General features: G+C 38.5%; 1 protein-coding gene across 2 annotated transcripts in view; it reads right to left on the reverse strand.

Annotated features, from left to right (window-relative positions):
- Nucleotides 1-9,676: 9,676 nt before the first annotated feature.
- The window catches only part of STK3 (serine/threonine kinase 3), a 130,200-nt gene continuing 113,930 nt past the window's right edge, over nucleotides 9,677-25,946 (reverse strand). Inside the window, exons 11-12 of one of the 2 annotated variants that reach the window (XM_058833243.1) lie at nucleotides 12,776-12,864; nucleotides 9,677-12,452 (exon numbers count right to left, since the gene is read on the reverse strand). In XM_058833243.1, coding sequence (XP_058689226.1) covers nucleotides 12,335-12,452; nucleotides 12,776-12,864 — 207 coding nt within the window. In that variant the 3' untranslated portion in view covers nucleotides 9,677-12,334. Of the gene's footprint in view, nucleotides 12,865-25,946 lie in introns of both variants that reach the window. The other variant, XM_058833245.1, reaches the window with a different exon arrangement.

Raw genomic sequence — 25,946 nt, forward strand, 5'->3', positions numbered from 1 at the left:
AAAGCCTCCCAGGAGAGAAGAGGTGGGGTATTTTTTGCATAGTCAGTACTTTTGCCAGACTTCTTCCCTCACTGTTGTGTGAGAGCAGGGCATCTGCACTTCCATAAACCACTGAAGGATCAGAGCACTACTTGGCCACTTTCTCCAGAGCTGGAAAATCTCTGTGGTCAGAAATCTCCTTAGTAGGGATGTGCAGTTTACTGAAGAAGATTGCTTCAGCCTGTGCTGCTCCTGCCTGTGACAGTCACCTTTGTGGCACCAGTGAAAACGCTGTGCCTACTCTCTTTCATCTGAGTGCTTTGTACTGTTTAAATGAGAATTGTGGTAATATTTCAAATGAGGTAACTTGTGTTATTACCAGGAATAAACTGTTAGAGAATCTGTATTTCTAGTACAAATCTTGGCTATTATGAGAGTCAGAGATGCCCTTGAGAAGCAATATGTTACATTATGTTCCTGAGATGTAAAATCTATATATAGATTGTGATTAAGCTTTTTATGTATGTTCAGATTTTGTATTATTGCCTGGTTTATTACTCATTTACTTTCATCAGTTGCTAATTCTTTCTTTCCCTGCAGACTTTCCATTTTGAAAACAGACTGGTTTTTCCTTCCATGTTATGTAGAGCATGGGCTACTTCACATTGCAAACTTAAAACCAAAAAACTTTGCATTTAGTTTTCCAAATTTAATAACTTCAGTATTTGTACATTTTTGTATAGAACTTTACAAGACTGCAGGGAACTACTTATCTGGTGCTCTTTGTACTGTGTGTCTTGTCCCAGTAGTGTGTAATGCACTCAAGAACTCAGTTTTGTGCAACAAAATGGAAATTAAATGCATAAAACATTATCTTTCACCAGGGATCTAGAACTGATTTAAGTTTCAGGACATTCTGAGTATATATTATAATCAAAGAGAAGCCTGGGCCTCATTGTGAAGATAAGTTTTTTTAAACATGCACATCAGGCTAGATTTCTATTCTTAGAAATGCTCTTAATTGGTGATTGTGGTGGGGAACCCACATTTTTCAGTTGAACAAACAGTACAAGCTTCTTGTTCTCCACCTGACAGATTAGGGACTAAACAACATACCACCAGCATTTGTAGGCACTAAATCAACTTGACACGACCTTTCATCTCTTCCAAAATAACCCCCATCCCTAGAGGCCCCAGCTGTGCACATATAAGCAGCAGAAAGCCCCTGGAGTAACTGCTCCTGCTGTGCTGGTTATCCATTTCCTCCCACAATACTCCTGACTTTAATCTACCTTTGATGGTGCTTTCAAACAACATTCAGCCCAAGGCACCACTCATATCCCTCGGTGAGGTGTTGTGCCAGAACTATTCTTTTTTCACTGTGTTATTCTTATTTTCTTTTCCAATTTATGCACCTGGCTTCCCATTAAGTTACACCAGAAATTAACTTGATCTCCTGTAACTAACTTTCAACTTGCACACTACTCAGACAGGGCGAAAGAATGTTCCCATCTGATTTCTGAAGTATTTTTTACTGATTCTGCCTTTTTCTTTAAAAAAAAAAATATATTATGCTTCTCATCTGAGAATAATTTATGGGGTTAAAAATAGAGCAATGGGTAATACATTATTCAAAGCAACAGTTCTACAGAGCAATCATTGAAGCTGCTAAGAAACATAACTCTCATTAAAGACTGTGGATCTCTTCACCTCTCAGAAATAAAATTATGGGTTGTCAAGTGGAGGAAGCAACCTCCAAACAGTCTAGAAAGCGTTTCCTGAGATCACATGGCACTGCTGGAAAAAGTCTGGCTCTGGAATTTATTTGCCCTGCTAGAAATGAGGATGGAGAATCATCTCACGGTGTTGGGACTCACACTGACCTGCCACTGCAGAAATTTGTTTGCCTGGCATTGCCTCACCCTTCACATGCAACCCTAAATCATGTAAGTCCTCACTTGGATAAACACATGAATTTGCCATAAGAGGCAGTGGCACAAATCCAGCACTTCAGCTTCACAGAAGGGCAAAGAAACATCAGCACCTCCTACTCTTGCTTTTTTCTTTAAGGGTACTAATGGGCTCTGGCTTCTCACAAATCCCTGTTCAGATATAAACAGGGCTAAGTCTTTCAGGAATTGGACAAAGACTGCTATAAATCTGACAATTTCTTCTATAGATCTAAAGCAGCCTAGGAGCTGCCCACTTTCAAATGCACAGTCCAACATCTGCTTGTCATCTCCCAATGTGCAGGTGTTCTGTGTGGTGCAGAAGTCTGTGTAGCTTTGAGCAGACTATTCCACTGATGATACTGTTGACTTTCAAAGAAAACCCTTAATCTTACTTGGAAGATGAATGGTGGTCATACAGCAGCACAGTTTGCTTGCCAGCAGCTGCTGTGCTGCCCATCCCAAGTTCTGTACCTCCTGCTTCACCCTCTCCATCTGCCATGGCCTGATGTGGCTATTCCTGCAGCCTCCACGACATATGAGGAAAGGTGATGTGTTGTGATTGTAACAGTGAAATGAGGGTTCAGAGTTCCTGAGTTAGGAAAATCAATCCCACCAACTTCCAGTGGAAATTATCCCTTCCAATTACTATGCTGTTTTTGAAATTCATGTTCTGTCCCATTCTAGGAAATGTTCTGAATACTGACACCCTACCATAGCCCCCTTGAGGACCATCCATTTGATTACCATTAGGTAAATTCTAATTTATTTCTATTATAGCAGTGCATTGGCATGTCAGATTGTGGGCTCGGACCTTGCTATGTTAGGTTTTCCAAGTATGGCAAAAGATAACATATCAAAGTTGTGGTTTACTTTTGGGAAAAATCTATTCTCTATGTTGTTTCTTTCTTCTTTCCATACCAAGGCACACCTTCCTACTGTCACTGTTAGCATGACAACTTTTTAACATTTTGATCCCTTCCTATTGAAGGAAGAAGTCCTGGATGTATTTTTCTTTGGTGAGCTGGTTCTCAGCATTCCCTGTGGAAGCATGGGAACAGCTGAAACCAGGGAAGAGGCTGATGCCACTTGCACCTTCCAGAAGAGTGGCTTATCCCCATCCTACTCCCCTTACACATCTCCCCCTCTCTTGCATGGTCAGCAGAGAGGCAAGGCAGGCCCCACAACAGGGACATCACAACCGGCCAAAGCTGGGATGCAGCTCCTTCTCCAATCCTTCCTTACTCAGCCTGGCAAGTGAACTACCAGGTCTGGCAGTTGATTTTTGCAAGGAGCATCTCAGCTGCAGTATTGGAAATCTTTATAAATATAGGGAAATTTTGTTTATGCTTTTGATGGCAAAAATGCTTGGGCCTTCCTTATATGTTGGTGAGGGTACCCCTACTCCTGGCTCTCACATTCCCCAAACTGGAACTGTACTGGTGCACTTCCCAGTGCTACCAGTGCACTGCTGGAGAGCACAAAGGACTCTGCTACATATGAGTAGCAACACAGCACTGGCCCATCCACCAGTACACAAAAATACAAATATGCTTCCTCTCACTCAGCAAGAGCCCCAGAGAACCAAAACAATTTAACACGCTGGGAAAGGAATGGAGGTGGCAGGTGTTTCTGGGTGCATTTGATTTCTTTAGGAATCCCTTTAGATTCAGAGAAAGGTCAATCTACACATACCAAGAATACAGAAGAAAAAGGCTTTGCTAGAAAACTAATGATACCTGAAACAAGACACCTGACAATTTTCCATCCTGAGAAAGCAGTATTAAAAAAGCAAAGTACATCTTTTCATCTTGCCAGAGAAGATGAGAAGAAAGCCATGGGGAATGAAAAGTTAGTCTATGTCAGTTCTGGGTTTTTAAAACAAAGCATTAATCTAATGCAGCCCAGAAAAGAAGAACAAACCTGAATGGAAAACAAAGCTGCAGCTGAACAGTGTTTCATTTTTTTTCCTCGCAAAATGCACAGAACAGTCATGTCCTGCATAGTTTCATTTAGAGATCTGGACCAAAAATCAGAGACTACCTTCCGAAAGTTTAGACTTCAAGTTTCCAAGCACAGCCAGGGGTGTTAGACATATCCTCCTCTCACCTGGGTCAGCAGCATGGTGCTCCAAACATGAGATTAGCAGCCTCACAATATTTTGGGAAGGTAAGGCCCTGCGTGTCATCACTTGCTGTGATGAGGGAACACAGCAGCTTGTTTGGCTCTGCAGAACAGTGCCCATTCAGCCCTGAGCAGCCTCGATCCACTGATCAGGAGAGAAGCTGGAAGACAGCTCAGAAATGGAGCACTAATCTCTTCTAAAAAAGCCTGAATGGCTGCTCCTTGTTCTGGAGCAAAGAGCTGAACTAAACAGTTCACATTAGTCAAACACTGTGCAAGGAAGGCTGTCTCCTACTCTCACTGAAAGATAGGACCAAAACTGTTGAGCTTTTTGTGTAACTGGTGACAAGTGCTATGAGATGTATGTCAGCTTATGTCAGTTGATGGGCTGAATAAATCAACGCTAACTACACTTAAAAGGCTTCAAAATTATACTTACTCTTGGAATAAATTTGCATTAATTTTTGAGATGCAGGACTGCTGAATTGCTGGCCCTATAATCCTAGAGATCCTCAATTCCTTACTTATTCTAATAATTACGTATTTGGGGGCTGTTTAAACATCTGCTTGCCAACAAAAGTTGTAATTACACTAACTAGGAGAAACAGGTTTCTTGGGTTTGTTGAATCTAACACTATTGCTATTGATTTTACCCACATTACATCGTGGAACGTAAACAGCCTCAAAAACTAATCTATGCTTATAAAAGCTGAGCAATCAGTGGCAGATGTGTTTCCTTAGCAGAAGAGATACCCACATACCTGTAGTGGGTTACCAAATTGCTTTTGGTTGTTTTAGAGTTTCTAATGGGATGAGAGACTCTTGGAATGAGTCAAAGCAATATTTCAATTGTTTCAATTTATTGAAATACTGAACCAGTACTCACCACATCAAAGAATTCTGTTCACTTTCTGAGGTAAATCGGATTTGCACTAAGCAATTATATGTGTATGTAAATTGGTGCTGTGCTGAACATTAACAGTCACCCCATTATTTTCTGAACAGTCTCAAGGTCATTTTCTGTGAAGATCAACTAACATGAAAAGCAACCCAAAATTTCTTCTGGATTTCAGGAGACTCAGAAGAAGTTATTTTATTAATTGTACTTATAAGTGGAGCATTTGACTGGTTTCTGCATTTTTAATATAAAACACTCGGAAAAATTCTAGTCTTCTTTCAGCAGCAAAAATTGGTATATGACAAATAAATATGACTTATCTAGACTGAAATAACACTTCCACTTTTAAAAGAATCTCATGCTTTTGGATACGGTTGCTATGAAAAATGGTACTTAATCCTTCCTCAAATAATCTCTGACCTCTATAATCTCTGGACTATGACACCTGTTTTCATGTGTGATGAGAGATCAAAAGGACACCTCTTGCTGTTAAGCCTATATACCCCACTGTACTGCAATAAAAATGAAATATCAATTGATGCATCACACAAAAGGCTTAGTGTCATATAAATCAACTCAAAAGCTTTTGGTCTCCCTCTTTGATGTATTTGCTGCAAGGCTTTTTTTTTAACAGTGACCATGCAGGCCTTGTGAGCCCAGGAAGAATGCAAAGCAGCAGAAAGATTGGAATAGGGGAAAAAAAGTCCTGTTAGAAACATCTGAGAGCCACAGCCATCTTCTCATGCATCAATCCTTCCAGTGACACCAAGGGAATGAAAGGAGGAATGGGGTGGGGGGCAGGGTGCTTGTTTCTGGGCACACCTGTATGCAGAAAAGGAACAGCTGAAGAATTATGCTGGTCAGCTCCAAATACTGTCCAGAGGAGAGAAACAGAACTAGGAGGGCTGAGCTTTTCTTTGGGAGAAGCTAGGGAGAGGTACTAAAATATATAATATCTGTCCTCAGAAGAAATATCCACAGGGAGAGGAAACCAAGTTTTTAGTAAACAACATGTGGCTTAATTAATTTGGCAGAGGAAAATATATCCGGGTACTTTAGCATGTCACCATGTATATTTACAAATTTAACTTCTGAAGCTGTGATACCTAAAGAAAAAAAAATATTAAGGTTGCTGGGGTTTGCAGTGCCATGGTAAATGGTGAATACCATTAATGTTTTCCCCCATTGTGACAGACAGAACACCTTTGAGCCCAGAATCAGATCATAATTTAATTCCTTCCAATGTCTTCTTGCTGCCTGGGTCTGGGGAGCTCCCTACTTAGTGCCCAGTTTATCCCCTCTGAATTTTCTTTCAGACCTTTAGAAAGGCCTATTTGCACTGAACAAGTACCAGCACCAGGCAAGAACTCTGGCTGTTTGCCTACAGCACATGAAAACTTCTTGCTTCTACCATCACTTCTGGCAAAGCCAAACCCAGCACCCACAGCAGGAACTTGGGAGGCTGAGGAATAATGCTGATACACTAAGAAAGGTCCTGGCTCAGGGCACGGAGAGACTAACTGATGCCATTACAAAAACTGTTCCACTGCACTGACATAATTTCCTAAATATTTTTTTGTACATCAATAAAAAAATAGACACAAGGAACTTCATCTTTCCCAAGGGCTAAATGTGGTTCTCAGACTCCTTGGTCTGAACAAGGTTTATTGGGAGCTATGGCCATGCTGCAGTCCAGCCAAAGAAGTAAAGTGGCATCAAAAGATGTTTGCCACCACAGCATTTCTCTCTGAGATAACAGCTGGCTCCTGCAAGGCTTCCCAGACCATAGCACTGACTTGAGCTTAGTGCTACCCTGCTGGGGATCAACAGCTTCCAGATTCACACTGAGTCTCTCGGCAAAGGAGGACAACCTGCTGCGTGTCGGCTCCTCGCGCTCTGCAGGAGCCGCAGTGCCTGCACCACAGCCCGGCAGGGAGAGGAGCAGCAGCAGCTTCCAGCAGGACACAACACTTACATGACATCCTGAGCAGGTGCACAGCTCATCCAGCCCTCTGGAGAAACCCATCTCCATCCATGTCTGCCAGGGCTGGAGCATGCCAAGTCTCACCATGCACAGACAATCGTTTGCCATCAGAAGCCTCTGTAACCCCAGAAAGGAGTGGGGCAAGAAAGGATGAGAAAACACTCCCAACTTTGGTGATTTTGCTTAGGTTCTTTTTCCATTTTTATTTACTTGGCACTGTTACGGTATGTTTCCATTTATAAAGTTTAAAAAAAATTGAAACGTCTATCTTTAAGGTAGCAACAGGATAAATAAAGCATGAACATAGAAGACAATAAACATGAATGGAAGAAAATCAGATGTGAAACATCAACACAGAGCAATAAGTTGTACAGATGACTACCTGATTTGTTTTTGTCAGCTGACACATTTTTTCCTCACATCCACAGTTAACCTCATATGCAACCTGGCCAGGTGCAGATGCCATATTCTTTTTCTTTTCTCCCCAAATAAAATTTTTAAAAATTATTTCTTTCTTCCTGTTTCTCTGAAAAATTCCACTCTTTTCCAACCCAGACGACTCACTGAAGGCCTAGTGGAGTGAAGTGTAAATCTAACCTGCGGAATGTGTAGCAAATAATGGAAAAAAAGTATAAGCATCTTGGTATGGGACTAACAACTATCCTAAAGATTTGGTTAGAATCTGAACATCCCATCCTTTCAAAGGAAGGAAAAACAGGACAGCTGAGACTTCACTTCAGTGATCTCTGAATAGAAGAGAATAAAAGCTGTTGCTGACATTTGCATGTGTCCACTAAGTCCAAAGGACTCTTGGCTCAGGGGATGCCCTTAGAAGTAATGCCCACATTCATTTTCCTTAGCAGGAGGAAGAGAAGAAAGAAAATATGGAGAATTTTAACGTATGCTTTAAAAATGCTAACAAATTAAACCAAATCAAAATGGATAAAAGCTTATAATGTAAAAGACAGGCCCTTTCCAAAATTAATGCACTGAACAAAGAGGAGAGACACATCTTGCAAAGAAATATTTCACAGATGCAACTCAATGACTTCACACTAAGCCATCAATGTAATTTGCCTTTCTCCAAAAAGCTTAAGCTATTATTCCATCTGGCACAACGCAATTGTGAAAAACAACATGGACTACCCAGGATGTGTCTTCTCCAAGGCTTTCATTGTCAACAGTGGGCATAACACTGCTGCATCACAGCCTGGCACAGAAACATCCCAAAGCAAATTCCCCAGCCAGCTGCATGACAGAGCCTGAAGTTGCACCAGGGCAGGTTTTAATTTGGTATTGGGAAAAAATTCTTCACTGAAAAGATTGTCAAGCACTGGAACAGGCTGCCCAGGGAAGTGGTGGTGTCACTATCCCTGGAGGTATTGAAGAGACATGTGGATGTGTCACTTAGGGCCATAGTTTAGTGTGGAGCTGGCAGTGCTGGGTTAACAGCTGGACTCAGTGATCTTAGAGATCTGTTCCAACCTGAACTATTTAACATGCATCACTGCCTTTGGAAACACACAAAGAAATGCCACTGTAAGCTGGAGTCCTATTTAAGAATTTTCACATATTTAAGAATGCAAAGAAATAAAGACTTTCTTACTTTATGAGGTCTTTTTGATTAGCTTTATAACCAGGTATACACTTAAGTAAAAGTAACCCTCATCATACCACACTGATAAGAGCCACATGCACGTCAAGTGCTTCACAGAAGTTGTACAGTACACATTCTGCTTGGAAGCACCAGTGCCTTTCAGTGAGTCAGGCTATCTATCCCATGTATTTGGGCAGGGATTCACTCACCATGAGCCACATTTATATCTGAAAGTTCAACAGACTGAATGGAGAAGCAGCCCAAAGCCACTGTGCATGCTCATCAGAATACACTGTGCAATGCAGACAAACTATTTATTGTAAATAAACAGTAAAAAAATTATAATATCCAATAAATGGCAGATTAATTCAGATTAGCAGCAGACTTTTGTGACTTCAAACATACCATGGTTCACTAAGGAGCGTTGGTCATGAGTTCCTTTTACTAAAATGTATTTGTGGGCAAGTTCTTAAGAGACTAATTTTAAAAAATCAGAAAAGGAATGGGCAATGGAATTATATTCAAGACATTAAATGTAGCTACTTGTTCTACTTAAGTCCGTCCATTGCCTATTGGTTTTCGAGTGTGATGAGAACAAAGGAACAACTCAAATCCCTCATGTCCACTCGTACCTCAAAGTAAAGGATGTCTAAGACAGCCAAGGTATTTGGGTGATGCTCAGCTGTCTCAGGATTAGCCTTTAGTAATATCAGATTGCTGAGAGAAGCACCTCCACAGAGTACTGAGGATTTCTGGCCTGATCCACTCCCACGAGATCCTTGGACTTCCAGTTCTTGCAGCACTGCTGTAATCTGGAAAAATCCTTTCCAGAGCTGACTTTGAGAGACATGGGTTTCTGTGCTCACAGTGTTACAGAAAGGAAACAAAACATGAGGGATGACTATGGAAATGAAAATTAATGATTACTATTAAGATTATTTTGTTTCAGTTAGAATGAACAAGTCAACAATAATACATGAAAAATTAGCTTTTATTAAAAATGTTTAGTAATAAGCAATGATTTTTCAAAAAAATCTTAACTTACTAAACCTAAACATACAAAGTCAGAAGCAAACAAGAAATTGATTGGTTAAAATCTTACTGAAGGTTAACTTGTCAGTAGTTATTTGTATTAGATTAGTTATTGTATTAGATTTCCTGCAAGGCTTGCTTTAAAAATATCTCATTTATTGTACTATTGGCTTTCCTTTATAGAGATGCTCATCCTCCACTAGAGATGTGTAGTCAACAACATGGATGATTTGATTCATTTGTATAAACAAAAGAAACAAAAAATAAGCTGCATCCATCTCTGAGTACAAAACCTATTTCTCTGTGTTACTTCTCACACAGGATTCAGAGCTCCATATGCTGGCTGCTGAAGCCCAAGGCAGCGCTTACACTGACTGCAGTTTGCACCATACCAAAATGGCAACATACTAATTTCATATTAATTCATTAAAATATTCTTTGGTCACAAGCATCCTGTACCTACCCAGTTTACAGTACATCCGATGCTATTTTTCACCCTTTTAAGGAGCTTGTTTTATTTTTATTCATGGCATTCAGATTTGTTCTCATGCATGTATGTTCCATTTCTGTGTATATGCATGTGCACAAAGTCCAAGTTGTTTCTATGCAGACACATCAGGATAGAAAAAAAGGATGTAATTTGCCTTCTGATAGCTTTCAGATGTCAGACTGCAACAGCTGTAGTCTAAAATAGCCTTTTATTGGAGTCCCTCAGGATATACAGTTCATCTTTAGGGTACCACATTACTGAAGTTTTCAGAATACACAAAATAAGAAATTTCTGATCATTTTATATTATTGGCTATTACACTGTAAAGCCACATTATTCAAATTTAAAGTCTTATTTTTGGAAAAAAGTGAAAAGTTTGAGTAAGGGAAAATCTAGCTGCTGAGGATGCAGGTAAGAGTGTCTAGACAATGACACTGCTTAAAAGGCACACCAAGAAAAGGCAAGCTAGGTTCCTCTCCTGATGGTTGAAACCTCTTTCATATTTTCTCTTATATATATAGATATGAATATATATGTGTATATATCGACACAAATCAATGTATGCACACACACCTTTGAGTTTTTGAGAACAGAAAGTTCAAGAAGTAGAAATTACTTTAAATAAATAAGAACCATAATAATAGGGGGAAGTTGGTACTGTTATTTTTTCCTGCATTATGGTTATAATCTAATGACACAGTGATATGTTTATACAATTTTTTACTTTACATCATTTCATTGTATAAATGTGAGGCATAGGACTACCAGGTGCATTTTATCTTGCCTAAAGTAATTTTTATGGATCTTCTGTGTTCTTGCATTTTCACAAGGAATGGTCATTGCTCTAAGAAGTATGAAGAGAGTTGAAGATAAGGATGTTCTAAGAATCACAATTAAGATTTATTTGACTCTAGGGTTTACATGTCAGAGCGTGGTGTGCATGAAAACACGAAGAGAATGACAAGGACAGCAATGGCTGTATACAGCTCAAACCCAAGTACTGGTACCAGCATGGCTGTAGAAAGCTGATCCTGTAAGAACCTTTCATTTCCACTGGCATAAGCTTTGTGACATAATGCATTATTTCCAAAATCAGCACTGTTCTATCTAAATGGTCCACATATGTTGACAATTAATGTTAAGAGGTATGAGATGATTACTAACTTCCAGAAAATGTTTAATAGAAGATGCCCATACAGTAGTCACCATTAAACAGCTGAAGGCTGAATGTAAAGATCTTTTCAGCTGTATTTTTTGAAGCATGACTATCACAGTGAAGTTATATGTACATACAAGGCAACAATAGTAAAGATTTCAATAGAGAACACAGCAGATTGTTCAGAGAGTGGATCACATTTTCTGCTAAGTCTGAAATATTTCTCACAATGTTGTAAATTCTATCAATAGATATTCCACAACATAAACCAGACAAGAACTTGAAAAAAACTATTAAGAGCTTGGTCCTGCATTTCTGAGTCCCCAAAATCTACCAACAGAAGACTATAGGAATTTTGAATGTTTAGCAATTGCAGGACAAACCCCTCAGAACACTACTAAATGTTGCTTATTTTCTATACTTATTAAATATAAGTATTCAATTTATTTTCTTTGGTTTTTAAATTACTATCCCTTTGTATCTATAATGTGAAAACAAACAAACCTCAAAGCACTAATAATTCCCCTCTCCCCTCAAAACAGTGATTAAAAAATCCCAAATGAAACAAAAAACATATCCAGAAAGTGTAGCTGTTATTTCATTATAAAACTACGGTGCAAAATAGAGGTTTATACTGGTCAGAATTGCTATAGCAATTGGAAGTTTACACTTAAGGAGTGACTGTAAGTATTGCTTCTCCTGAATAACAAAAATTAAAACTGATTAGGCACTTGTATTCTTGTTTAATGACAGCTGACTCAATGTGCGTACAAATGACAGAAATACTCTCTCAAAGAATGCTCTGTAGTGTAACAACTGTACTACTCAACTGCAACAGTCCCTGATTCAGGAGAGCAGAAAAACATGTGCCTATTACTTACTTTAGTCCTAAATTTTACTGCTATGAACGGGCCGGATATATGTTCAAGTGCTGTCCTGAATCAGGATACTTGTTGAAATTAGAGTTTTAAAAGATAACACAGTGGTGAGCAGCTTTTCATTATACTACCATAGCAATTTCATCTAATTTGACTCTGCTCTCCACAATATTATCCTAATACTTCCCAACAGAAAACAGGCATAAAATAAATAGGATAACCAAAGATTACTTAATAAATATGCTACTCAGTGGGAGAAAAATACATTGCAATATAAGGCTCGGTAATGTTGCACAATCAAGAAATCATTCCAAGTCCTCCAAAACGCAATTCCCAATGTACAACACCAAGTTACCACTACAGACCTGAAAAAGATTGGGAAGTAACAGATTAAACTTCTATTACATTAAACATTTGAAAATGCAAACAAGTGGTAAAGTGTTTCATTGCCTTTGCAGAACACCACATGAACGTTCTTGACTGCTGCAATTGTCACTGCTTGTGAAGGAAAATTTAACAGATTGGATATTTAAAAACTCTCATAATCAAATTCCTTCTGACTTGAAGTTACCAGCGTCCACACTGACTCCTAGTATTATGTTTGAAAGTAAAACAAACTCAGAAATTTTGCTGCCTCCGTTTCTTTGCATCCATCGCATCTAGGATAGGTTGCCTCTTTGCAGTGTACCTCTGACGAAGCTCCTCAATTTCTCGTTCCATCATAGGGTCCAAAGCCTTTAACCTCATCTGTAATTCTTCTAAACTCAGATTCTTTAACTGCAAAACAACCAAACAAAAATCCCACAAAAAATATTAGGAACTGTTTTCAACAAAAAATAAAATCACTGCTTTTCATAAGGCTTTACAGCTGCAAGGTTTTTACACACTTAGAGTGTATGTATACATATATATGTAACTGTTGATATAGCCAAAAGCCTTAGTGCACTCCACAGTAAATAACAGCATATGAAAGCAAACACACACAGTACATTTAATTTAAATTAAAAAAACCTTTGCAAACCTTACAAATAAATCCCAAATGAATAAAGGGCTGGAGTTCAACTCATTAGGCTGAAAAAAGCATGAATATAAATATAAATATAAATATAAATATAAATATAAATATAAATATAAATATAAATATAAATATAAATATAAATATAAATATAAATATAAATATAAATATAAATATAAATATATATATTCTCATGTATATAACTTATATTGCATAATGAAATATTTCTTATTGAACCTCTTATGGAAGCTTGAAAAATAGACAGCTGCTGTAAGTAATACTTTTGACAGATATTTAGGGGTACTTTCTGATAAGAATGACAAGGTGCCTGTCTTCCTCAACAGATTGCTGTCAGAACTACTCAAAACAAGTTGCTAACAGTGTTTTAAGTAATACATTAAATAATTTCCTGAATTCATGCGGGGTTACCTTTGACCAAGTTTGTTTCCAAAAGTATTTTCTCCAAATGTTTAACAGTTCATTACATTTCACCGTTTAAACGTGACTGATCGTAAAACACGTAAACAACTTCACTGCCTTGCTGGCTGCTGCCAGTAAAGGTTTGATTCTTGTCAGATACTGGTGCATGTCAGGCACTACTGCTCCACTTGACTTTGCAGTGAATGATCTGCATTTTAAATGTGTTCTTTGACTTGCCTATGTGGTTTTCTCCTGATGTATTTTAGTGCTTTTCTGCATTTCTCTCTTGTCAGAATTGCCGATATGCCAATTATTGTTCACCAGTGTGAAAAATATCAACAAATTTCTAATAGCACATACAGTTTCTTCTTAGGAAAGGAATAATCTGTATTTTGTTTGCAAATATTCTGACTTGCAACAAGCACACTACCTAACTCATGGGTAAAAAACCCCCACTTTTCTGAATCAACTACTGATGAATCAATACTTCATTCATGAATCTAGGGCAGGCTTCCATCAACACAGTCTGATCTGTTTTCCTGGAGAAATGAACTGCCACTTTTGATCTTTATTTTTATCAGCAACCAAGGCATATAAATTAGCGACACATACTTCTACATACAGTCCAAACCCCAGCATTTTGACTTTTACTAAGAGACCACACTGCACATAGTAACAAATTACTTAAAGTCATAATAAAGAGAGCAGGCATATCAGAAGTGTATAGCAGAGCATATGGAAAAGATGCACATTTTTATGCACCATCATTTTAACTACAAGATTCCTAATGAAGAAGAGAATTAAAGCCCAGATGTCAAAATATCTTCTAGGACCAGAGATCCCAAGACCTGTATGAAATCTCAGATGTGCTCAGCAATGCTGGCCTTAGAGAATCACAGCATATGCAGAGTTGGAAGGGATCCACAAGGATCTTCAATGTCCAACTCCTGGCCCTGCACAGTACAGCCCCAAGAGTCACACCACGTGCCTGGGAACATTGTTCAAATGGTTCCTGAACTCTGTCAGACTGATGCTGCCATCACTTCTCTGGGGAGCTGCTCCAGTGCCCAACCATCCTCTAGGTGAAGAACCTTTTCCTCATATCCAACCTAAACCTCCCTGACACAACTTCAGGCCATTCCCTCAGGTCCCGTCCCTGAGAACCAGAGAGAAGGGATCAGTGTCTGCCCTTCCTCTTCCCCTCACAAGGAAGTTGTAGATAGCAATGAGATCTCCTTCCAGTGTCCTCCAGGCTGAACAGACCAAGTGATCTCAGATGTTTTTCATACTGCTTCCTCTCCAGACTCCTCACTATCTTGTTGCCCTCCTTTGGACACTTTGTTTGCCCTCCCTTGCTCTCTCCCAAAGACTCATCTTCTCCTTAAAAAGAAAAGAGTTGCCTCCTAAGGCATGAAATATCATCCATTTTACTGCACTCCTCCAATCTGACAAATAGAAAAAAGTATAGGGGAAAGGAATTTCTCAGTCACCAAGACTATTGCAGAAAAAGACCTTTTCATTTTCAGCAAAAGATTAAAAGCCTGCAGTATTCCATTTCATTTTTAGCCCATTGGTATATGTAACTGGCAATTGACACACTTCAGTGAAGATATGAGGAGTTAAGTGTCAAATATTTTAAGTATAATGGGAAGAGATGACAGTGCCGATTCCACAGTTTAACTGATCCCAGCACAGCACAGATGAGAGGAGCAATAAACCCACGTGTGGCAGGAATACTGTATTTAGCACATGTGACAGGAATAATGCATTTGGGGCTCTGCAGACAGGCAAATGCCTAAGGTAGACACTGAATAATCTCATGTGTTTTGTGAGAACTGCCAGTGATGAAGTCCCTACCCGCTCTTGGCCAGTCTGGACAGCCGCTTATTCTCTCTCAGTCACCACTTTAGACATCAGGCTTAAACTGCACAGAATAGACTCCAACTGATGTAATCAAATAATTATTCTGCCCTGAAAAACATTTTTTCATAAATTAGCAGAGAAGAATGTGGTGGGTGAGTTTTTATTTAAATTTCAATCAGGAAACAGAGCCAGCAAAGAGAATTAACTACTCTTTAAAGATCACAGACAGCTGGGATGAATATTAAAATATAAAGAAAAATAATTTTTTAAGCCAGAGACCAAGAATCTTCCAGAATTATCTCAGACATGTCTCCCAGGAGATCCAGATAGCCAGAGTACTCATCTATATGAATAGCTGATGCTCAGGACATTTAAAGGAAGGAACTGGCAGAAAACAGAAGAGTTAGGAAGGTCTCACCTATCTAACATCAGATGAGAAAACCATTTAATCAGCCACAGCTAAATCTGGGAAATTATATGTGTGTGTGTCTGTGCACATACATGTTTCCTTGGCAAATTTAAAAATATATTTATTGGACTTCTGTCTGTGCTATAGGTATTACCTCACAAACCCTAAAAACCTTCAATAATATATTATATTATTGAAGCAAATATATCAAATAGGATGTGTAGAAATAACTCAAACAAGGTATTTCATTACTACTATGTAATTTATTTCCCTCCATGATAAATATTTTGGTTCAAATTCTTAAAGCAATGGATCTCAGCTTTCATTTACCTCCCCTTGCAAACAGTTTGCAATTTAAACTGCCGTAAATAATTCACCAAGTAGCTTGTAGCAGCAACTACTGGGGCTACTGGCATTTATGGGAAGGGAGAGGGGAACACTCAGTAGCAGAAGCTACAGGAATTCAGAAAGGCTTTAAATTATATTTCAGTAGCTTTTAAGAAGTTAACTGTAACAATTAAATTGTTAAAATTATAACTAATCAGGATACCATTTGTGTGACAATAATAGATAATTTCATTTCTGCCACTCCACATAATGGACTGAATCACGTCCTTTCAGAGATCAAACACCCACAACCACACAAGAGACAGCAATTAGTGTCAGGATGGGCCACTTCCAAGACACAGAGAGGTCTTAATGGAGTTTCTGGTAGCAGTGTGTTCCTTCATTGGGACCCTTTATTTCACCAGGTCATCACATGGATTTGGGAAAGCAATACTCCAAACTCCAACTTATAATGCCACACACAGACAAAGCCTTTAAGAATGAGCAAATACCAGATTTTCCAGAAGAAAGATTAGGTGTACAAATATAAAACTTTTCTCCTTAAAGATGAATTTGTTAAGCTAATCACTAAAGAGAGCTACAATGTATAAGGGAAGCAAATCAAACAAGGAAGTCAAACCACTGCCAGAACCAGATGACATTAAATAATTTCTTCTCAAAGCTGATGTATTCTCAAGACAGTCACACACAAAGAAGCCTCCCTCAAATTCTCTTCTTTGCTAGAGCAAGGGAAATCAACTTTGCCTATGAAGAGACCAGACAACAGTCATCCTTATGGGACAAGCTCCCAGCGCTGCAAGCTGAGTGCCAGCTGAGGCAGCTCCTGCCTCCACCTTCTCCTCTCCCTGACCCAGGGGGAAATCCTGGTGAAACACAATCTTTCAGAAAGGAGTTCCATCAACCCAAGTTTTCAGTGGCAGAAGTATCTTCCATCAGCACCAAGCTAAGCTGAGACAAATAGAATAAAAGCAGAACTAACTTTGTAAGTGAACTACAATTTTCAGTTACAATCTTTGGAAAAGGCAACTTAGCCACACAATTGGGAGACCAGTAAGTCTGGAAACTTGGTACACTTTATCACAAACTTTTAGCAAATGGGACACCAATCATTTAACTCCTCCTTGCTAATTTTTCAACTTTGTAACTTTATTATAAATTACCATCTGTAACTTATTACAATTTAAATTTTTTAAAAATAAATTTATTAAAAATGAATGTACAAATTTATAAACTATTACAATTTCAATTTGTAATATGTTAGAGGCTTTTCCAGGAAAGGCCACATGTAGATGTTAAAAAGGAGCAGAACAGATAAGGAATTGTTTGCAAGCTTTTTTTAATGTGACTGTCCTCATAACGCTAGAATACAGTAAAAATACAAAAGCTGAGGCAGCTCCAGGCACAAAGTGTTCCAATTGCCATCAGAGCACAGGTCAGAGCTACCAGCAGTCCACAGACAGTCACATTGCCCTTGTGTGAAGGTGGCAGGAGCCACTGCTCATCAGTCCAGGGGTTTAAAATAATCCTGCATGATCATGCAAGGTTTGTTGAATACACTGCAAATTAGCATCACGAACAAATACATCAGAAGAATATTTCCTGTTGCAGTGGGTTGACCCTATCTGGATGCCAGGCTGAGCTGCTCTATACTCCTGCAACTGGACAGGAGAGAGAAAATACAACAAAGATGTATGAGCTGAGATAAGGTCTGGGAGAGATCACTCACCAAGTTCTATCATGGGCCAAATAGAATTGAATCAGGGATAGTAATTAAATTCACTTATAATATAATCAGAGCAGGATAACAAGAAGTCAATCTTAAAAACACCCTCCCCCCACCCCTCCCTCCTTCCCAGCTATATCCCCTACCTCCACCCCTCCCTCCTTATCCAGTGGAGGTAGACAGGGAATGGACGTTTTGATCAGTTTATCACATTTTTTCTGCTGCTGCTCAGGGAGAGCTGTCCTTCATAAACTTCCCCAATGTGAGTCCATCCCATGGGCATCAGTCTGCACAAACTGCTGCAATGTGGGTCACTCTTCCATGTGGTGTAGGCCTTCCAGGACAGGTTGCTCCAGCATGGGTCACACACAGGATCACAAGTCCAACCAGGAAACGTGCTCCAGCATGGGCTCCTCTCTCTACAGGTCTGCAGGTACCCACCAGGAGCCTGCTCCAGCATGAACCTCCCAAAATTCACAGATCACTTTCCAGCATTCATCTGCTCCGGTGTGAGTCTTCTCCACGAGCTGCAGGTGTATTTCTGCATCTCCATTTATCTCTATGAACTGTAGGGGCACAGTCACCTCACCAGAGGCTGCAGGGGAACCTCAGCTCCAGCACTTGGAGCTCGAACCTCCTCCCTCACTTCTTCTCCCCTGATGTTGGTGTCTGCAGAGTTGTTGCTCCCACATAGTATCACTCTTCCCTTCTCTGGCCACAGGCAATACCATTTTTTTTCCTTCTAAAATATGTTATCACAGAGGCATTACCACCATTCCCGACTGGCTTGGCCTTGGCCAGCAGCAAGTCCAGAGCTGGCTGGCATTGGCTCTGCTGGGCATGGGGGAAGCTTCTGGCAGCTTCTCACAGAAGGCACCTCGCTACCAAAACCTGGCCACACAAACCCAATACACCTATGCCTAAAACATTCTTATTCTGGTCATTACTGGTTTCAGATTGGTTTTTTTACATGTCTTCAAACAGTGACACACAAAGAACTCTTCCCTCACATACTGATGCACTCACCTCCCAGAACTAAACTTCTGCAAGGGAAGTGCAACAAATTTTTTTTTTTTTGTATTTTGGTCTAACTGCTTGCATCCCACATGGACCAGGTTAATTTGGATCACTATTCTCAGCAAACCAAAGAATAATTACTTGCAGTCAGTACTACTTCCTGCAGGAGGACCCACACTGTATCATATATTTTGTTTACAATCCTCATCAAGCCATACTGATGAAAATTCCAGCCAAAAGAGGCACTTGGAAAATAGGTGTGCATTCCTGCCTACAGAACTGAGTTCTGAGCAGTAAGCTCAGAAGGAAGGAGATAAAGTACAATCAAAAATGGACTCTCAGAAGGTGTGAAGTCAAAGAGTACAACATAAATCCTGACTAGTGGCTTCCACATGCGTCCAGCACAGGACCCAGAAGGAGGGACATATATCTAAGACACTTGGTGGTGCTTGTGGTGCATGGATTTAGGTGAGGGGGTCTGGAACTCTGTAGCCACAATTGGACAGCACATCTGCAGCCATCCAAACTTTTCAAGGGGTGGAAGCCAAAGTTGTGGTGGATGTAGAACACTATAATCTTAAGCCATTCTGGACAGCAAGAGAGATAAATAAAATCCCAGTAACAATTATATTTTCAATAGGATAAAAGTAGATTTAATTATTAATTCCATAATGCATGAGTTATCATTGCAAACCTCTATTAAAGTAAATTACGAAATACTGCTATTAAGCTGATGCAATGAAAATAAGCAAATGTATTTTCAGGATTTAAATTGTTAAGAAAACAGATATTCAATCAAAAAGTAATCTGTATCAAGTTTGTTGTGTTCACTCGATAAAACAAATTCTTCCTAGCAACCACTTAAATGAATCTTACACACAACATGCCTATTAGGGGCCTTTGATTAAAAAAATGTGGATTGTTAATACTATATTCTGAGTCATCTATTTTCCCATCTGCTAGCAATTCCTACAGTATGAATTATCAACAGAATGGCTAACAATTATTGCATCAATGGCAATTGCAAAAGGGGGTTGCCCATAGCACCTCCTAAGATTTAAACAGCACATATCTTGGATTATCTTATGTGTTAGTGGTCTCAGGTAACAGAAACTTTTCTCTCCAGCTGTTCACTTCCCTCTGTTGAGTAGTTTTCTCTAGTGGAACAAGCTCCACTAGAGCCAGATGACTTCAAATTTCTTTTTTTTTACTGGTATAAAAAGTTAAACTTAATTCAGAATACAAAAGGTACAAGGTGGGCCTTTCTGCACAATTTATGTCTACTATGAATTCACATCCAAAATCTGTGAATCTCACTACTGAAAAAATTGTCACATGCTTGTGTGCAAGGAAACACTCCCCAGCTACTGTTCAGCTGCTCCCATGCAGCAAGAGGAGGAGAACTTCTTTATATTTGCTTATACAGCAAATCCTTCTGAGCCTGTCTAAGCAGTGTCAGGTGAGGATGGGCTGTCTCAGGCACCCACTGGCCACACAGCAGGGCTCTCTGACTTGCTGCCATCCCCACCCCTGCTGTCACAAGAAAACAAACTCATATGGAGAATGGAGTGAGAGCATTTATTTCAGGGTGTCTGAAGAGCAGGAATCCTTGTTAAAATGCACAGTTTTACAAATATAAAAGGGACCTAATTTAATGTGATAATTTATAGGAGAGAAGGACTTGCAACTGTTGAAAGCCAAAGTTCGTTCCAAAGGACTGCAGTTACCTTAAGTATCTTGGGGGCTAAAAGAACCATATAGGAAAAAATTAAAGATGAACAAATTAATGTATTTTAAAAATGTTTTTCTAGGGATATAATTGTATATAACTTCTCCATCATTAATCCCTATCTTCACTAGTAGAATTCTCTCTGCTCTAACATTAAAGCTGAACATAATTTTAGCAACATAAAGCTAAATCTTAGTCAGTACCATCAATATTTTTCAGCTTTAGGAGACTTTTCTCAGCTTCATAAAAAGTGACATTTCAATAGAAATCACCACCAGAAACAAAACAGAGTTTTCTGTAGCATTAGTTCATACTATCATTTGCATGTTTTTCTGAATAGTGCCCAGAGCTCTTCTTTAAGTACATTAAATACTGCCAGTACTAAAATTCAAAAATCATGAGCTGAGTAATTTACCTTCATTAAATTGCCCTTAAAATTAGATTCCTAAAATAGGATGTTTTCAGGAGAAGGAAAAGTGTCTTTATTTTTCTTTTCATTTCTAAATCATCAGAAGGCAGCTAAAATCTAAATATTTCTCCAATTAAAAAGGCTAAAAAGCTCCAGGGGAAAAAAAAATCTAGCAGTCAAAAACTTTAATGAACAATCCTGATCACTGGAACTGAAATCTAAGGAAAAATACAGCTTATCATGAACAACAGTGTAAAATCACCAACAAGGTCAACTTTTGCCTGTTGCAATTTTACCCAGCTCCTGAAAAAACAGAAAGGCAGTGTGCATTGATGCTTTATCATATCCTACACATTTCAAATATAGTTTACATTGGTTCTACCTACTATAACATCTGGTGTTCTTGTAGCTATTAGGCATATAGTTTTCACTAAAACAAATAAAGCACCATGAAAGAGTTTGAACATGGGGAAATAAACTGAAGCAACGTATCTCAAAAAACCTGCAGCTTGTAAACTTCCATTAATAAGTACCTTCAAGATCAAATCCTTAGTATCTCATAGAAAAGTGTAAAAAATTAATTTAAGTGCACAGAAGGAAAAAGTCCTGCCATTCTCTCTTTCCTGTCATTTACACAAGGTATATTGTTACACTACATGCTAGGGTCTACTGAAGCATGACACTTCAATTTGCTATCATCTTCTCTTCAGAATTTCATCATCCAGCACAGACATTTAAAAAATTACTTTTAGAGTATCACAGGCAAAAATTCACAGTTTGAAATTCCTTAGAGAAAATCTTGGTGCCTTTTTATATCCTGTGACTTTCTATACCAGGAACCTCAAGCTTAATTGTACAGTTTGTCTTGAATACTATAAATGTTTATGGAAGCTCCCAACAGCATAAATAGGCTAAAGATTAGGAAAAACACTCCATCTGGATACTCACCATGTTGTTTAAACCTCATTGCAAATATATCCACACAGTGTTGATGGCAAAGTAGCTACTACATCTGATCTAAAAATATGCAAGATTTCCCCCCTTCTGCTTTTGAAGGAAAAAAAAAAAAGCATGGGAAGAAAAAACAAACAAAATGACCCCCAAAACATCCTTCCAAGCAAAGATATAAAGGTTTAAAAGGAAAAGGAATTCTTTAGCTAAAGCTCTTAATGTTTCAAGTAAGTAGCATCAACAAGTCAGCATTTTATCTTTATTAATCTATAGCTCTCCAGGGCAAGTGCTTCTGAATTATCCTCCATACTCAGCTCAGCTATCAGCAGCTATCTTACAGTGGCCCTGAATTCACTGTATCATGTTTCAGCTACTGCAGCTGTCATTCAGCTACATAAACCCAAATGTTACCCTCATATCCAAAAGTTTTTGCAAGGCAAGCCACTGCCTCCCTGACATCTGATTCTTCTATGAAAAGAGCATTTAAAAAATATTCAGAAAATAAGTACTTTATTTTTGTAAAATTCTACTAATCTACTAATAAATGTAAGATGTATTAAGAATAAAGATATAAGCTATTAGGGATGAGAAACATTTTAAGGAACTCCTTTGGTTAAGACATCAAAACATTGTAAAGATAAGTTAAAAAATGAAAGATGCTCCTAGTTTTGCTAAAGTATTTTGTAAATGCAAAAATAGTCAAAAGTAGACATAAGTAACTTGAAGTAGAAGACCTGAGGTTAAAATAGCTGTATTAAAATCTAAAAATTCATTGAATACATAAAGATGTATTTTAAGGCTGTTTTTCCTCAACAGTTTAAGATTAGTTTTAAAATAGAAAGAAAAATGGAAACTCATTTAATAATGAGTTTTGATACACAGTGTATGCACAGCAATAACCCTCAGACTGAGATAAGCGTTTAACCTGAAGAGCAATGCAAGAGGCTAAAAGAATTTTAACATCAAGCCTCAGTGTCCTAGTCAGGGATCAAGGGATTTACAAGTAAATCCCAATCTTCTGAGAAGCAGAAAAGGTTGATACTCAAAACTAAACCAACAAAACTAAATATTCCTAACAGGAAAAGTCTGTTGGAAGAGACAACCCCCAAACCCAAAATGTACATGTCAATTTGTATCTTGTTTGCGGGGAAACCTTGACTTAGTTATATTCTTTATAAGGAAGAAAATTCAGATAGTTTAAAACAGTCAATTCAGTAAGGACCTAGGAAAATAACACATTATCTCTAATAAATGGAAAAATGATAGACATACTGTTTTCTGGGGTTTTAATGCAGAAAGCTTTCTGGAAGTCACGTACAAGAGAGGATGGGTTTCAATCACTACTGATGTAAGATGGACAGAAAAAATCCTGTAGTCCAAAAACTCAGGGCAATTTATGGGCAAAATATGCCAGGTTTATTAATCACTGTGAGAAGGAAGAAAATACAGCAAAAAACTCAAGAAAACTGATGCATTAGTTGAAGGAGGCCTGCAAAACATCAGAAATTGTGGAATCTGAACTTGCAGCAACTCAATAAAGACTGGGCTAAGCAGAAAGATTTAACTGAGCCATTAATCGTAGCAGGGAGGAGAACCCTGCCTCAGGAAGGCCTGCAGGTTACCACCTTGGGAGAAGGACTGGGGGAGGATGACAGCCCAGCACAGCCAAGCTTGCTTAAGCACCAACACACAGCCCACAGATGCTACACATAGGGACTGACTGCAGTGAACCGTGAGGGGACAATCAATCCCCCAGCCTGTAGCATCTTTACCAGACAGCACCAAGTTTTCCTTTTTGTACAACTTTAAACATCAAAGAGAAGCGCTGTTGCCTTTTAAAGAATGTGTCTTAGTTCACAGTTCCTCAAAGCTTCTTTATTCCTTCTGCAAACATTTTCCAGGAACCCTTTTTCCCCTGCCAGAACTGCTTGACTACTATTTAGTTTGATGTGGTTCACACTTTTCCTAAATGATGTGGGTGCTCAATAGCAACATCCTGGCCCATGGCATCCCCAGAAGGGGAAGGGTACTGTTCCACTCCTGCATGGCATTCAGCAGCTCACTAGCCTCAGGGGCTGGAGATTTCATTTGCTGATGGAAGTTTTAATGTTATGAAAATGGATACAAATTGTTTAGGAAACGCTTACTGTGCTCAAGAATTGAGCAGATTTTTAAAAATCTCTTTACACCAAAACAATAATTTATTAACTGTTCCTAATGCTGCCTTCTCTTAAAGTCCTATCTATAAATCATATCAATCAGGCACTACAGAGTTTCAGCTGGTTCATTAAAGTGAATTTAGTTTTTCTTTTGCCCCACATTTGGAAAACACATCATAAATAAACACTATCAAATAATATTTAATGAACCTGATGATATCCAGTGTATGATGGGCTAAATCTAGTGGACATCTACTGGTTTCCTTTTAATCCAGACTAAATTAAATCTAAAATAAGTGAACAAATAGAGAAAGGGATAATCTATAAATTATACCACTCAGCTAGCAGCTTTTAAATAATATATAGTTATCTCTTCTTTTACAAACATGTAGTAGATGACTCTAATGCAAATAATATACTAAAAAATACCCTGAAAATACAGATCAAGATAATAACTGATAATCTGTTATGTCAAAACACATTAATCAAGAGTTCCACATACCAACATACAACTAAGAGCAACACTAAATTAAAAAGAATAGACCACTCATCTCAATGAACAAGAACTCCAGCTAATCTAGACACCGAACAGTACACTTAACCATAATCTAAACCTAGTCTCTAAAACACAATCCACCTTGTGAGAAGTGTGATGCACACTTAGTATGAAGTTAGAAACTACACTTATTAAGATTCAATGAATCAGTGGCATAATCAGTTACTGCCAAAATCATGTGCCAAAGAAATATTTTATTATCAAACATTTTGTCTATGACTCAAACATCAGTGCAATCAAGCCAGCTATTAGCACAGTTCTTTCTTACCTTCACAGAATTATCTCCTAAGAAGGTCCTCAGTATTTATTTATTTGCTGTCTCACAGAGAACAGAGCAACACTAGTTTATTTAATTAGGTTTTTCAGGTAATATTCTGCAGATAATAGTTTTGATTGACTACTCAAGGCAAACAGGTACTGTACAAGTTTCTGTGCTAATGCCATTCATGAATCCCCATTCTAATTTAGAGTGCTCAGTATTCCCCTTCTGCACCTCTGGAGTGAATGATGACAATGACATAGCCCAAACTCAGGAATGGTATGAGCTCTGCAAACTCTTATGATGTGAACCAAGTCTCAGTAGAATCTTTCTGGCCTCTCTGCTGGTTTTCCAATCCATCTCTTGAATGATTATCTAAGGTTCAATTGAGGCTCAGTTTTCTAGACTTAAAAAGCCACAAATAACAAGAAAATCATTATAAAATCTTATCCATTGCATAGAACATCAACAATGAAAAGGTTACATACACTGCACTTGAACACTGGTAATGTTTATGTGCAGAACACTGGTAGTCTTCTAGTGTCTGTAGCTTCTAGTCTAGATCACTCTCAAGGAAAACTGTTGGGAATTCAATTCAGGTTTTAGACTTGATTTTGTGTATACAGTTTGGAAACTGATGTAGAACCAAAGGCATCACCTATATTATTTCCAAACTTAACTATCAGGGCCAGAAATAACATGAACTCCCACTCAGCACATTCATAGACCACATAAAAAGCGTAAGAAAAATATGAGCTAGATAAATGCCTTCCTCCAATGCAAGGTGTCAGTACTCAAAATCCATCCTCAATGCAGTCAGCTGCTGTACAGTTCCAAGGCTCAGCTTTAAATAAAATTATGCTTCACAACTGCACTTTCAGAAATAATTGAAAGCCAAAAAAATAAATGTATTTCAGTTAACAGTCTTGTAAAAGCAGTTCGGAAGCTTTGACCATTTTCATAGCAGTGCCTTTCCAAAGTAAAGATGAAAAGACAAATAT

Source organism: Poecile atricapillus, chromosome 2 (genome assembly GCF_030490865.1).
Source record: "Poecile atricapillus isolate bPoeAtr1 chromosome 2, bPoeAtr1.hap1, whole genome shotgun sequence".
In the NCBI taxonomy this organism is placed as follows: Eukaryota; Metazoa; Chordata; class Aves; order Passeriformes; family Paridae; genus Poecile; species Poecile atricapillus.